The sequence below is a fragment of the Ranitomeya variabilis genome, chromosome 4 (genome assembly GCF_051348905.1).
Source record: "Ranitomeya variabilis isolate aRanVar5 chromosome 4, aRanVar5.hap1, whole genome shotgun sequence".
NCBI classification, from domain to species: domain Eukaryota; kingdom Metazoa; phylum Chordata; class Amphibia; order Anura; family Dendrobatidae; genus Ranitomeya; species Ranitomeya variabilis.
Window position 1 is genome coordinate 473,859,372 of NC_135235.1, and position 12,387 is coordinate 473,871,758.

The 12,387-nt window shown below is 44.9% G+C and overlaps 1 protein-coding gene across 11 annotated transcripts in view; it reads right to left on the bottom strand.

The window, feature by feature from the left end:
* Positions 1-12,387, bottom strand: part of EXOC7 (exocyst complex component 7) — a 42,654-nt gene that overhangs the window by 14,203 nt on the left and 16,064 nt on the right. For 4 of the 11 annotated variants that reach the window (XM_077251787.1, XM_077251783.1, XM_077251785.1 and 1 more), the window contains 4 exons: positions 11,416-11,508; positions 9,104-9,249; positions 8,868-9,020; positions 8,285-8,383 (listed from right to left, as the gene is read on the bottom strand). In XM_077251787.1, coding sequence (XP_077107902.1) covers positions 8,285-8,383; positions 8,868-9,020; positions 9,104-9,249; positions 11,416-11,508 — 491 coding nt within the window. Of the gene's footprint in view, positions 1-8,284; positions 8,384-8,867; positions 9,021-9,103; positions 9,250-9,394; positions 9,464-11,415; positions 11,509-12,387 lie in introns of all 11 variants that reach the window. The other 7 variants (XM_077251793.1, XM_077251792.1, XM_077251791.1 and 4 more) reach the window with 3 other exon arrangements.

The following is a 12,387-nucleotide window of genomic DNA, read 5'->3' on the forward strand; positions in this document are numbered from 1 at the left end:
CCAACCTCCATGGACTTGGCAGGGAAGAAATTTAAGGTAAATACAGGCTCCAATTCTCCCCAAAAATACATATAGCCCTAATAGGAGTTTATTCCTCTTTCGGTGTCTTGTTAAACATTTTTTATATTTTTTCCTTGCAGCTAGGATGACTACACATACACAAGATGTGGTTCCTTTAAAAGTTAATGGTCAATAAAGAATTAGAATTTTTAGTGTTTTTTTTTTAATTTTGGTTTTGTTACGTTTTACTGTGACCCCCTTTAGTTTCTACATATACTCCTTTTGGGTGTTCCTTACTTTAGGTATGCAGCCAGTTTCTCACGACTAACATTCATGGTCTCCTGACCAGAACCCGCAGCCTCATAGAAATATATATAAGGGCATGTGCACACGTTGCAGATTTTCCTGTCAAATTTTCTGCGCAGATTCTGGATCTCTTAGCAGAAAACGCAGGTAAAAATCCACGCGGATTTGATGCGGATTTTCATGCGGATTTGTATGCATTTTTGTAAGCTAAATAAAGATTTATTATTTAACAAAAAAAAATTGTGATGTAATTTCTTGTCCAACCTCTTCATTTACATACTCCATTGAAGAATAATATTTACACACACAGAAAGATAGATAGATCTATAGATAGATAGATAGATCTATAGATAGATGGATATAGATAATACCAAGCCCAATGTTTAGTAATAAACATAATAAAATGGTACATAAAGAGTTAAATAAAGACACACACACACACAAAATCTGCGTTAGGGCGGGGTCACACTTGTGAGAAACTCGCATGAGTCTCGCGCCTAAGTACCCAGCACCACCACCTGCACTCCGACTGGAGCATTCAGCTACATAGAAATACATGCAGCCGCACACTTTGGTCCCGTGTGCAGGCGGCAGTGCTGGGTATTGATGCAAGAGACTCGTGTGAGTTTCTCGTAAGTGTGACCCCGGCCTTAAACGCAATATCTATTTTTTTTTTAAATTTAAAAAAAAAATAAAAAATGGCGTGGGCTCCCGCGCAAATTTCTGCACCAGAGAGGGAAAGCCAGGGACTGGGGACCGATTTTTATAGCCTAGGAAGGGATTGATACCCATGGATCTTCCCAGGCTATGAATATCAGCCCGCAGCTGTATATTTAGCCTTTACTGGCTATGAAAATAGGGGGACCCCCACCAAAAAAAATTAGGTGGGGTCACCCTATAATTAATAGCCAGTAAAGGCTATGCAGACAGCTGCGGCCTGATATTCATAGCCTAGGAAGGGACCATGGATACTGCCCACCCCCCGGCTATGAACACCAGCACACAGCAGCCCCAGAAATGGCACATCTGTAAGATGCACCAACTCCGACACTTAGCCTCTCTCTTCCCACTGCCCTATAGCGGTGGCATATGGGGTAATAGGGGGTTAATGTCACCTTTGTATTGTAAGGGGACATCAAGCTGGCTTAGTAATGAAGAGGTGTCAATAAGACACCTATCCATTACTAATCCTATAGATGTTAAAGGGTTAAATAAAGACACAGCCAGAATAAAGTATTTTGATAAAATAAAACACAACACAGTTTTGCCATCTTTAATGTTATGCCTAATTCCTGCGACACCCTCGATCTCCTTTAAAAAAGAAAAAATAATAAACCAACACAAATACCCCCTGGTCCGACACAGACCATTTAAAAACGAGTGTCCCATGACAATCTCCCCTATAGAGCTGTCACCGCTCTACAAGGCCTCCAGTGACACACTGACAGGAGACAATGTCTCCTGCAGTGTTATCACTGAGGGTTCAATGAGTTCAGTCTCTCATTTTACGGCACTGCTGCGTGAGAATTTTCCCACACAGCGGTGCCGCAAGTGACAGTATGAACTCTGCTGAACTCGGCGGAGGGATACAGTGCGGAGGAATACCTGCCATCATTGTATCACCAGAGCCCCTGGAGAGAGGTCACATCTGCCGATGTGACAGCTATCCACCGGAGATCGTCATGGGACACTCATCATTAAATAGATTACATTGGATCAGGGAGAATACTGTTGGTTTATTATTTATTTATTTATTTTTTTACAGGTGATCGAGGGCTTCGGGGACTAGGTGTATGGTGAGTATATACTGTATGTTGTATGTACTGTATGTGTATGTGTGTTTTTTCTTTTTTTAGTTTTTTTTTTTAATTTTACACAGTAGCCAGATGATGGGACTACTACTGTCCCATCATCCAGCTAGCTGTCACTGTAGCCGGCATAGCCAGGTGGGACTAGTAGTCCCATTGGACGATGCCTGCCTACACACAAACAGCCGCGCACACACCCGCAGACCCACGCGCACGCACACGCACACACACAGATACACACAAACACCCGCACATCTTCTCCGCACACACAGTCTCCGCCCACACTCCGCCTCCTCCCTAACTGCGTTTCTCGCACCCAACTCTTTTTAAACCTGTGGTTTTGCTGCAGATTTGCCTGACACAATGGTAGTCAATGGGAGCAGAAACGCTGCAGATCTGCAAAAAGAATTGACATGCTGCGGAAAATAAAATGCTGCAAATATGCGCGTTTTTTTTCCACAGCATGTGCGCACCAATTGTCAATTTCCCATTGACTAATATTGCTTGTGCACTACACTGCGGAATTGATGCAATTCCTCGCGTCCACGCTGCAGAAACGCTTCAAAATCTGCAATGTGTGCACATAGCCATATAAGGCTGTTCAGTTTAGATCAGGAGACCTGCAGCTGGTTTGTAATTGAACTATGTATGTCTATGCATTCAACTGCATTAAATTCTCTTGGATTGTGAGAACATTTATTCCCAATCATTTGCCCACGAAAAAAAGGTGACAAATAGCTAATGAAAGAGTAAAAATGATAGTTAACTGGATCATTTATGACAACATAAAAATCATCCTGTAAACAGAGGATGAGCTAGCAACAACATGTTGATCCTGTTAATATTGGGACAGGACAAATGTATTAATGATTGTGCTGTCCTCATAAAATTTATGTCAGTCCAGTTGAACAGGCCGTTAAAGGTGCGTTTTACCTTTTTTGGCAAACGTGCACTGCTCTCCAGTCTCTTGGTTTCCTGCTTCTTGGCGGCAGTGCATCATAGTTTAGAGCAACGACATTATTGAGCCACTAGTCAAAACTGTGCCCTCCTGATGCACTGCAGGATCAAAGAGCATGGTGGCACTGAAGCTGGCTGCATTTAAAAGCTAATAGTGTGGTCCAGCAATCATCGCCAGTTTCTGAGCAGCATTTACAAGCTTTATTGGAGACAGCTTGTAAGCACTGCACTGCACTGCACTGCACTGCACTGCACTGCACATGTTTGACCATTGCTGATAGACTGCTTTGGTGGCCATTAACCAATGCAATGAGCAGTAAACAATAAACTTATAAATTACTACGTTCATGAGAACATAGAGGATTTTTAACCCCTTCATGACATATAATGTATATTTATGTCCTATGTATTGTCGCTGATTTTAATGTGGGCTCAGACACTGAGCCCGCATCTTTCCCATCTTTAATCAGCTGTCATGTGCTATCGCAGCTCCACCTGCGGCTGTTATCCAGTTAAATTTAAAAAGCGGCGGCATCATTCTTGCCGTCCACTCCCGTGATCACAGGGCGCCGATGGTTTGTCATGACAGCTGGGGTTTGCAGAAGACCCCTATGCCTGTCATTACAATACTCCTGTGAATGTTGGCTCGTGGATGGCGTTCATAGATCGTGATTTCTGCTATACATAGCAGTGCTGATTTGGCACGGACGTGACCTTCCACCCATTGGAGAATCTTTGTCACCTCTGTCATGACCTGTTTGCTGCAAGTCTCGCCTTGGTGGTTTATGTAAGCCACGGCCGTGGCATTGTCCGACTGAATGCAGACTGGCTTGCCTGCGAGGAGGGGCTGCCAGCGGAGAAGGGCAAGAAAGACTGCCCTGATCTCCAAGAGATTGATGGGGAGAAGGGCTTCCTGAGTGTCCCAGCGACCCTGTGCTGTGTGATGAAGGAATATAGCTCCCCAACCAAGGAGACTGGCGTCGATGGTGATGACCTGCCACCGGAGAGGAAGAAAAGACCGCCCGCGCAGGACTGAGGTGGATAGCATCCACCAAGTCAAAGATTACCTCACATTGAAAGGCAGAAGTACCGGTCGGTCTAGGGAGATGGTCTTCTCGTCCCAAGCAGACAAGAGGGCCAGCTGAAGAGGACGGGTGTGGAACTGGGCAAAAGGCACAGCTTCCATGGACACAATAATCTTCCTCAGGACCCTCATGCAGGACCGTAAGGGAAGAGGAGCTGGACACCTTAGAAGGCAGATTCCCTGGCGGAGAGATGAAAACTGCTCCTTCGGATGGAAGACACAGGCCTGAATCGTGTCGAACTCCATACCCAGGAATGCCAGGCGCTGGGCTGGGATTAGGGAGGATTTCTCTCTGTTGATTATCCAGTCGAGAAGTACCAGAGAGTCCAGAGTGATCTGACGACTCTGGACGCAGTCTCGGCGGGACGGACCTTTGATCAGGAGTTCGTCCAGGTAAGGGAGTATGAGAATCCCCTTGGAGCGAAGGATGGCCATGACCGCTGCCATGATCTTCGTGAACACCCTGGGTGCAGACGCTAGGCCGAAAGAAAAGGCCATGAACTGATAATGATCCTCCTGGATTGCAAACCAAAGAAATCTCTGGTGCTGCACACAAACAGGAATGTGGAAATGGGCATCCTGGATGTCTACAGAACAAAGAAACTCTCCTGGTTCCATGCAGGCGATTACCAAGCGTAAGGACTCCATCCTGAAGTGGCGGATCTGAACGTGGTGATTCAACTGCTTGAGGTCCAGGATCAGACGAGGCGATCTGTCCTTTTTCGGTACTACAAACAGATTGGAGTACAACCCTGAAAACCGTTCGTTCCAAGGAACGGAAACGATTACTCCTGAGTGTAGAAGGGAAGAGACGGCCTGAAGAACCCCTGGGGCTTGATACGGAAGCTTTGGCGGGAGAGACAGAAAGAAACGTCTTCCTGGGGGAGGAAGAAAAGTCGATCTTGTAACCGGACATAACTATCTCTCTGACCCAGGCGTCGTCGACCACTGATAACCATGCGTCCCTGAAGAGAAAAAGCCGGTCTCCCACCTGGATAGATTTCCAGGTGGGGGTTACCCATCACTTAGAAGAGAACCTGTGAGAGCAGGAACCAGAGGGCTTGGAGGAGCAGCCCTGTGGCCTCCAGCGAGGTGTCGGTTTGAAGGATGGTTTCCTTCTTTCCCTTGGGGTGGACGAGCGATCCTGCTGAGAGGAAGTTCCTGAAGAGGAGAAAAGTTGAAAGGAATGAAAGGGCAAGGGCGCTTTCCTATTGAAAGGACATTTGGGCTTGGACTGAGGAAGAAAAGTACGCTTCCCCCTGGTAGCGTCCGAAATGATCTGGTCCAGTCTGGACCCAAAGAGCCTGGAACCTAGAAAGGCCAGGTTGGTGAGTGACTTCTTAAGAGATTGGATCCGCATTCCACACCTTCAACCAAAGGATGCGGCCTATGGTGACGATGCTGCTGCTTACTCTAGCGGAACAGCCGACCGCATCCAAAGAGGCGGCCAGGAGATATTTGCCGGCGTGAGCAATCTGGTCCGCCAAATCTGCTAGCTTCTCCAGAGGAGCCACTGCTACGATGCCCTGGCGAAGTATTCTTGCCCAGGCAGAGATAGACTTCACTACCCAGGTGGAGGCGAAGTTGGGGCAGAGGGAAGCACCAGTCGCGTCAAAGGCCGATTTAGCCAAAGACTCAATCTGCCTGTCTGTGGCATCCTTAAGAGATGCACTATCTGGTAGAGACAGAACTGTCTTTGAGGCCAAGCGAGACAGGGGGGTCTACCTTGGGAGACTTTGCCCATTTGTCGACAAGGTCTGTGCTAAAGGGACACAAGATGTCTAGCTGTTTCCTTCCCTAGAAACGCTTCTCGGGATGCTCCCAGTGCTTGGCCATGGTCGCCTCAAACTCTTTATGATTGTGAAAGGTCCGAGGGGGACGTTTTACCTGTTTGAAAAAAACGGAGTGCTCTTGAGCGGGAACCTCGTCCTCTTTTAGTTTAAGGGTCTGAGTAATAGCTGAAATAAGGCTATCAACCATGTCTTGCATCTTAGAAGCCTGGTCCGAATCAGACTCAGACCCGGACTGGGAATCCACATCCGACCCCAACACCTCCTCCTCCGAGGAGGTATGGGGAGAAATAAGCACCCTGGAAGATGCAGAGGGGGCCGGGGAACTGGATGAGGAACTAGGAAGAGCCCACTTTTTAGGTCCTTTTCCCGATATGTCCCTGCAAAGGTCGTGGTAAGGTGAGCGCGAATCACCCTGGCAGGCGTTTGGAGCACTGGTGGCGGCAGACAAGTTTGGAAGACGTTCCAGAGCCTGGATCAGGGACTGCGATATTTTAGTCAGGTCCGAGCCCGATTGAGACATGGCAACAGCTCACTCCGGAGGGAGGGGTGAGCTCACATCCCAGGAATTAGAGTCCTTCTGTGGGGCAGACAAGGTGGAAGGACTGCAGGACGGGCAGAAAGGGGACGGCTGACCTGAGGACCATTTTCTTTTACAGCAGGTGAAGGCGTAATGAATCACGATGGGCTTAGAAGGAGGACAGGAAGCCCCTGCAGGGTTGGACATAAGTTGAGCCTTGGTGATACTATATAGGGGTACAGGGGCAAGGAAATGGAGAAGGCAGAGCCTACCCGATGCCAGCTATAATGCAGCCAAAGATCGATGGATAGTTGTGCCCCCCTTGTCAGATGTCCGCATACAGATGAGACGAAGTCTGAGCCGAATGTACGGGATGAAGCAGGCAGAGGCTGTGTCTTGGACCGGCAGCTACAGAGCACAGGATCCAAGATGGCTGCTGGCAACGCTGATATCAGCACGATGCTGAAAATCGACAGAGTGACTGTGATTGGCTGGCACGCCGGGGGCGTGGCCTGCCCGGAGGATCTGCCGGCCAACACAAACTGAAAGTGCCCCTGTGATTGGTTTACCACCGGGGGTGTGCCCCGGCCGGGAAGAGGGAGATCCGATTGGAGGAAGGAACACGCACGCAGAGCATACATACCGGCTCGGAAGTCCACAGTCCTCTTCACCAATGAGGATAGCATCAGGAGTCCTCGGATGGTAGAGGGTCGCTGCGAACAGGGATCCTCCTACCCGCACCTTCTCCGGATGGTGCAGAAGACAACATCAACAACTTACAAGAAGGGGGAGGCCACCGCTGGTGACCACCGTCTTCCTCTCAGCCATCTCCGAGGAGGGGGGTGAGGAGGGGAATAGGCAAAGGACCGGCCACCGGAAATCACCCTGAAACACCAGTAAAGGTGACATGGGATAAGGTCCTGCCTGCGGGTCTGAGAGTAGGCGATGTGGGTGACACCACACTGCTCTCTCAGTCGCATATTTGTGGGAAAACAGGGTGAGAATTTACACCCTGTTACGCTGAAGATGGAGAACCTGAAATAACAAAGGAAAAAGATTAATAAAACACAACAAGATACCTGAAAAGAAAAAAACTGCGGATCTGGGATCAGATCCAGTCACCCTCCTACAGACACTAAGCTTAAACTGAGTTGCTTTCTGCCTGTCAGTGGGTGTATACTGCTGGGGAGGAGCTATTTTCCTTTTTTTGCCTAGTGTCAGCCTCCTAGCAGCAGCAGCATACACCCATGGTTACCTGTGTCCCCCAATAAAGCGATAAAGAAACTTTTTCATACAAATTTAGAAAAAAACAATCACCACTTAAATAAAAAATAAACTATGCATATTTGGATCTGTGCACTTGTTCTGACCAGGAGAATCATATTGCCAGGTCAGTTTTACCATATAGTGAACATGGCAAATAAAAAAAATAAATTGTGGAATTGCATTTTAGCTTTGCAATTTCACCTCACTTGTAATTTTTTCCATCTTTTCTAGGATACGATATGATAAAATCAATGGTGACATTCAAAAGTACAACTCGTCCCGCAAAAAACAAGTCTTCATACGGCTATATTGAAGGAAACATAAAAAGTTCTGACTCTTGGAAGAAAAAACAAAAAAATGGAAATGGCGTGAAGGGGTAAAAAATAAGTTAATTGCAAGTTAAACAGTTGCTTGTCTTTTTACTCGTTAAAGAACAATGGAATAACACTTGAAATTGTGCTGATCAACCATGATAGTCAATCGGCACTTGTATATGGGCTAAAATCAGTTTGTGTAATAGGGTTTATACAGATAGAATCACCATTCAAGTTACCTTTATACTGTCTGCAAAATCCTCAAGTGCTTTGGCTCCAGTGGTCTCTATAGAAGTTATAAGGTTTGGTAGCTTGTTCTTGGTGCTGGCAGCAGTACCCTACACATGGAGCAGCAAGATATAAGATTTATATTTGTTTCACATTACAGAGGTTGTTCACTGCTCAGACAAGCCCTTCTTAAATATTATATCTCCTCTTTTAAAATAAAAATACTCCATACTCACTCCCCGTAGTGAGGCTCACATGACATTGATATGCCACTTGAGCCGAGAAGGCAATGAGCGACCGCTTATGGGCTACAACTCTTATACCTTCCCTGGATATCCGACGTTCGTCCAAAGGAAGTAAGAGCACAGCAGCTCAATAGTGGCCGCTGATTGTTGGCCACGTGAGCTCTGCAGCCAATGTCACACAACCCTGGGGAGGAGCAGAGTCAACATAGCTGAAATGGCGCCATTACAGGAGAGGAGTATTAGCTATTTTTATTTTACAAGAAGGAATATAGTATTTAAGAAGGAGTTGTTTGAATCGGGGACAACCCATTTAGAAACCAATAGACAGATCACCAGTGTTAGCCCTTACTTGAAGAACTTTGTCGAACTCAGGCTTAGTGAGTTTGAGGTGCCTTAATATAGGGAAGATACTCAATACAGAGGTGAAATCATGCCTGGAATTGGCTTTCTTGGCAGCCAACACAATATTTTCCCCTTCCAGAATAAGATTATCCAGCGTCTCCTAAAAAAAGAAATGGATATCGATAAGTATATGTGGAACTGGTTGAAAATCACTATGAGCGCCTCATAGTACTGAAGACTAACCTGAATGAGAGAATCAAAGGTTTTCTTCTGATGGTGCTCAGGAATAATATCTATAAGAAGCTGATACTCGCTCTGTGCCAGTCGCACAAATGCACTAATACAGTAAATGTAAGTATCTGTCTCAAGATCCAACACATCTTCCTTCCCTGGAACATTAAAAAAGTGAAATAAAATGCTAGAAAGTGTTTATGGATCTATTGTATACAAAAAGTGTGAAGACCTCAACCAGCCAAGTGAACCTCATTCTAAGAGTTGGAGGAAAACCCATCACCACAGGGAACCAGTACTCACCTAAGGGTGTACCGTGTTTCTCGCCCACGGCCTCTCCGTGGTATCTGCCACGCGAGTCTTGTTCATGACCTAATCAGTATTTAGGAGGCAGGGGGAGAGCGTTATGCTTTACTTCACACAGAAGCCCGTGCCATGCAGAGTGGTTGTCCGGTGTCCGAAATGGGAAAAGGTCCAGAGTAGGGGGATGATCTAGAAAGGCTCCTTACACAAACCCACAAACCAAGGGCAATCAAAAGGACATAAAGGATACAGCCCTCTATACTGTCCATATGATAACTACAAGAGCTAATGTTATCAGAATGACAAATTCCGTAATCCATGAAGGAATATAAGCCGTCAATAAATGAATATGGCACAGTGTAGTAGCAAAGGAAAACAGTATATTTCAGAAGGATGTAGCCTGTGATTACAGGGGACCTGTCTATCTGAGGTCTGTTTTAGTAAGAACTTACACTACTGTTCAAAAGTTTAGGGTCACTTAGAAATGTCCTTATTTTTTTAAGAAAACCACAGTTTTTTCCAATAAAGCTAACATTAAATGATTCAGAAATACACTCTATAAATTGTTAATGTGGTAAATGACTATTCTAGCTGCAAACGTCTGGTTTGTAATGCAATATCTTCATAGGTGTATAGAGGCCCATTTCCAACAACCATCACTCCAGTGTTCTTATGGTACTTTGTGCTTGCTAACTGTGTAAGAAGGCTAATGGTTGGTTAAAATATCCTTGAAAACCCTTGTGCAAGTATGTTAGCACAGCTGAAAACAGTTTGGCTGATTAGAGAACCTATAAACCTGACCTTTCTTTGAGCTAGTTGAGAATCTGGAGCATTACATTTGTTGGTCCCATTAAACTCTCAAAATGACTAGAAAAAAAGAACTTTCATGTGAAACTCGACAGTCTATTCTTGTTCTTAGAAATGAAGGCTATTCCATGCGAGAAATTGCCAAGAAACTGAAGATTTCCTACAACGGTGTATACTACTCCCTTCAGACAAGAGCACAAACAGGCTCTAACCAGAGTAGAAAGAGAAGTGGGAGGCCCCGCTGCCCAACTGAGCAACAAGACAAGTTGTTAGTTAGTTAGTGTCTGTAGTTTGAGAAATCGACGCCTCACATGTTCTCAACTGGCAGCTTCATTAAATAGTATACGCAAAACGCCAGTGTCACCGTCTACAGTGAAGAGGCGACTCCGGGACGCTGGCCTTCAGGGTAGAGAGGCAAAGAAAAAAACATATCTGAGACTGGCTAATAAAAGGAAACGATTAATATGGGCAAAAGAACACAGATATTGGACAGAGGAAGATTGGAAAAAAGTGTTGTACAATGCTGTAATTGCTGCAAAGGGAGCATTCTTTGACGAAAGCAAAGTTTGAAGGAGAAAATTATTATTTCAAATAAAAATCTTTTTTTCGAATCTTGTCAATGTCTGGACTAGATTTTCAATTCATTTGGCAACTAATTTGATTAATAAAAGTATGAGTTTTCATGGAAAACACAAAATTGTCTGGGTGACCCTAAAATTTTAAACAGTAGTGTACATTCCCCATATATCAGGAATGCTGTATTATCTGTTCTTAGAACTCTGTATTCTTCTGTTATTCCTACTGGCAATTAATAAGCATATTATCTAATAGGCAATACTATTCTACTTGTCAATAGTGTATATCTCTAGATCCTCTGATACAGTCCAACAATGAACATGTCAGATTCGATAGGGAAATGCTTGAGTGACAATGAGACTAATAAATACAGATGTCAATTTATTTACACACTTCCAGAAGGAATAACAGAGAGCTAGAACTATACACAATTTTAAGAAAAGGTGCTCCTCAATTGTCATTTTATGGAGTATACAAGTGTTTACTGAAACAGATGTGTCAGAAGAGTCCACTGGAAAAGCCCCACCTAAAAGAAGCAGTTCTGGTTCCTGCCATCAGCTGCACATCAAGAAGTTTTAGATGCAAACCAAGAATTGTATGCAAGATTGTAATCGTCTGCGAAAGACATGTGCATTTACCTTCAAGGATGCTGAGGCTGGACCCTCCCTTTTTCCCATCAATCCCGTGTTGGGAGTACTGTTTGAGAAGATTCTGAGCCTTTCGGATAGTGCCTGTCACCAAGAGGAGAGCAGGAAGAAGAGAAGAGCAACAAGGGAGGAAAAGTCTTGGAGAATGAGCAGGAAGATATTCAAACACCAAAATACAGCTGAAAGAGCACCAGGGGGAATTAGGAAGAGACACCTGCCATGTGAGTTACGGTCATTTTACAATAGCATTAGAGGAACATTTCACAGCCACCACACTGCATAGCATGCTGGTAAATCTGCCAGCAATAACATCTAGACTTTACTTTCAAGCTATTATTTTGGTATTAATCTGAGATTGAGGTCTCCCTTAAGCTATACTTGTACACAGACCCATACATACACCCATCCATTTTAAAAATGGACCCGTGTGTCTGATCCATGAGATTCAGAGCATGCCCTGTTCTCATCCATTAGATCAGACTTGTCCATTAAAGTCTGTCGGAATGTGTTAAAAAGGATGAAAAATAGAAGTCACTCTTCAATACAAGGTTAAATTCAGAAAAACTTGGCAGATTTCTTTCAAAAACAGTGCCACGCCTGTCTACAGAATGTGTATGGTAATGCATTCACTGATTTACCCATTGTGGTGTGGTTCTAGTTTGTAAAATAAAGGAGCCATATTTTCAAATACCTGGACAATTTTTTATTTTTATTTTTAAACGTAACCTGTCAGCAGGATTTAGCTCTATAAACTAATGGCATGTCCATGTCGCTGTGATGCTGATTAAGGTGATAGCTGATGTAAAAGGGATCCGCTCAGTGGCTGCTGAATACTCACCTTGTGAAGTTTTCAGAAAACTACGTCTTCCGTGCTTTGGGGAGTGGGGCAAGGTCTTATTCCTTCTTATGGTTATCCACCCTACCAGCCCTCTGCCTCTTGCACAGGTCACTGATTATTCAGTA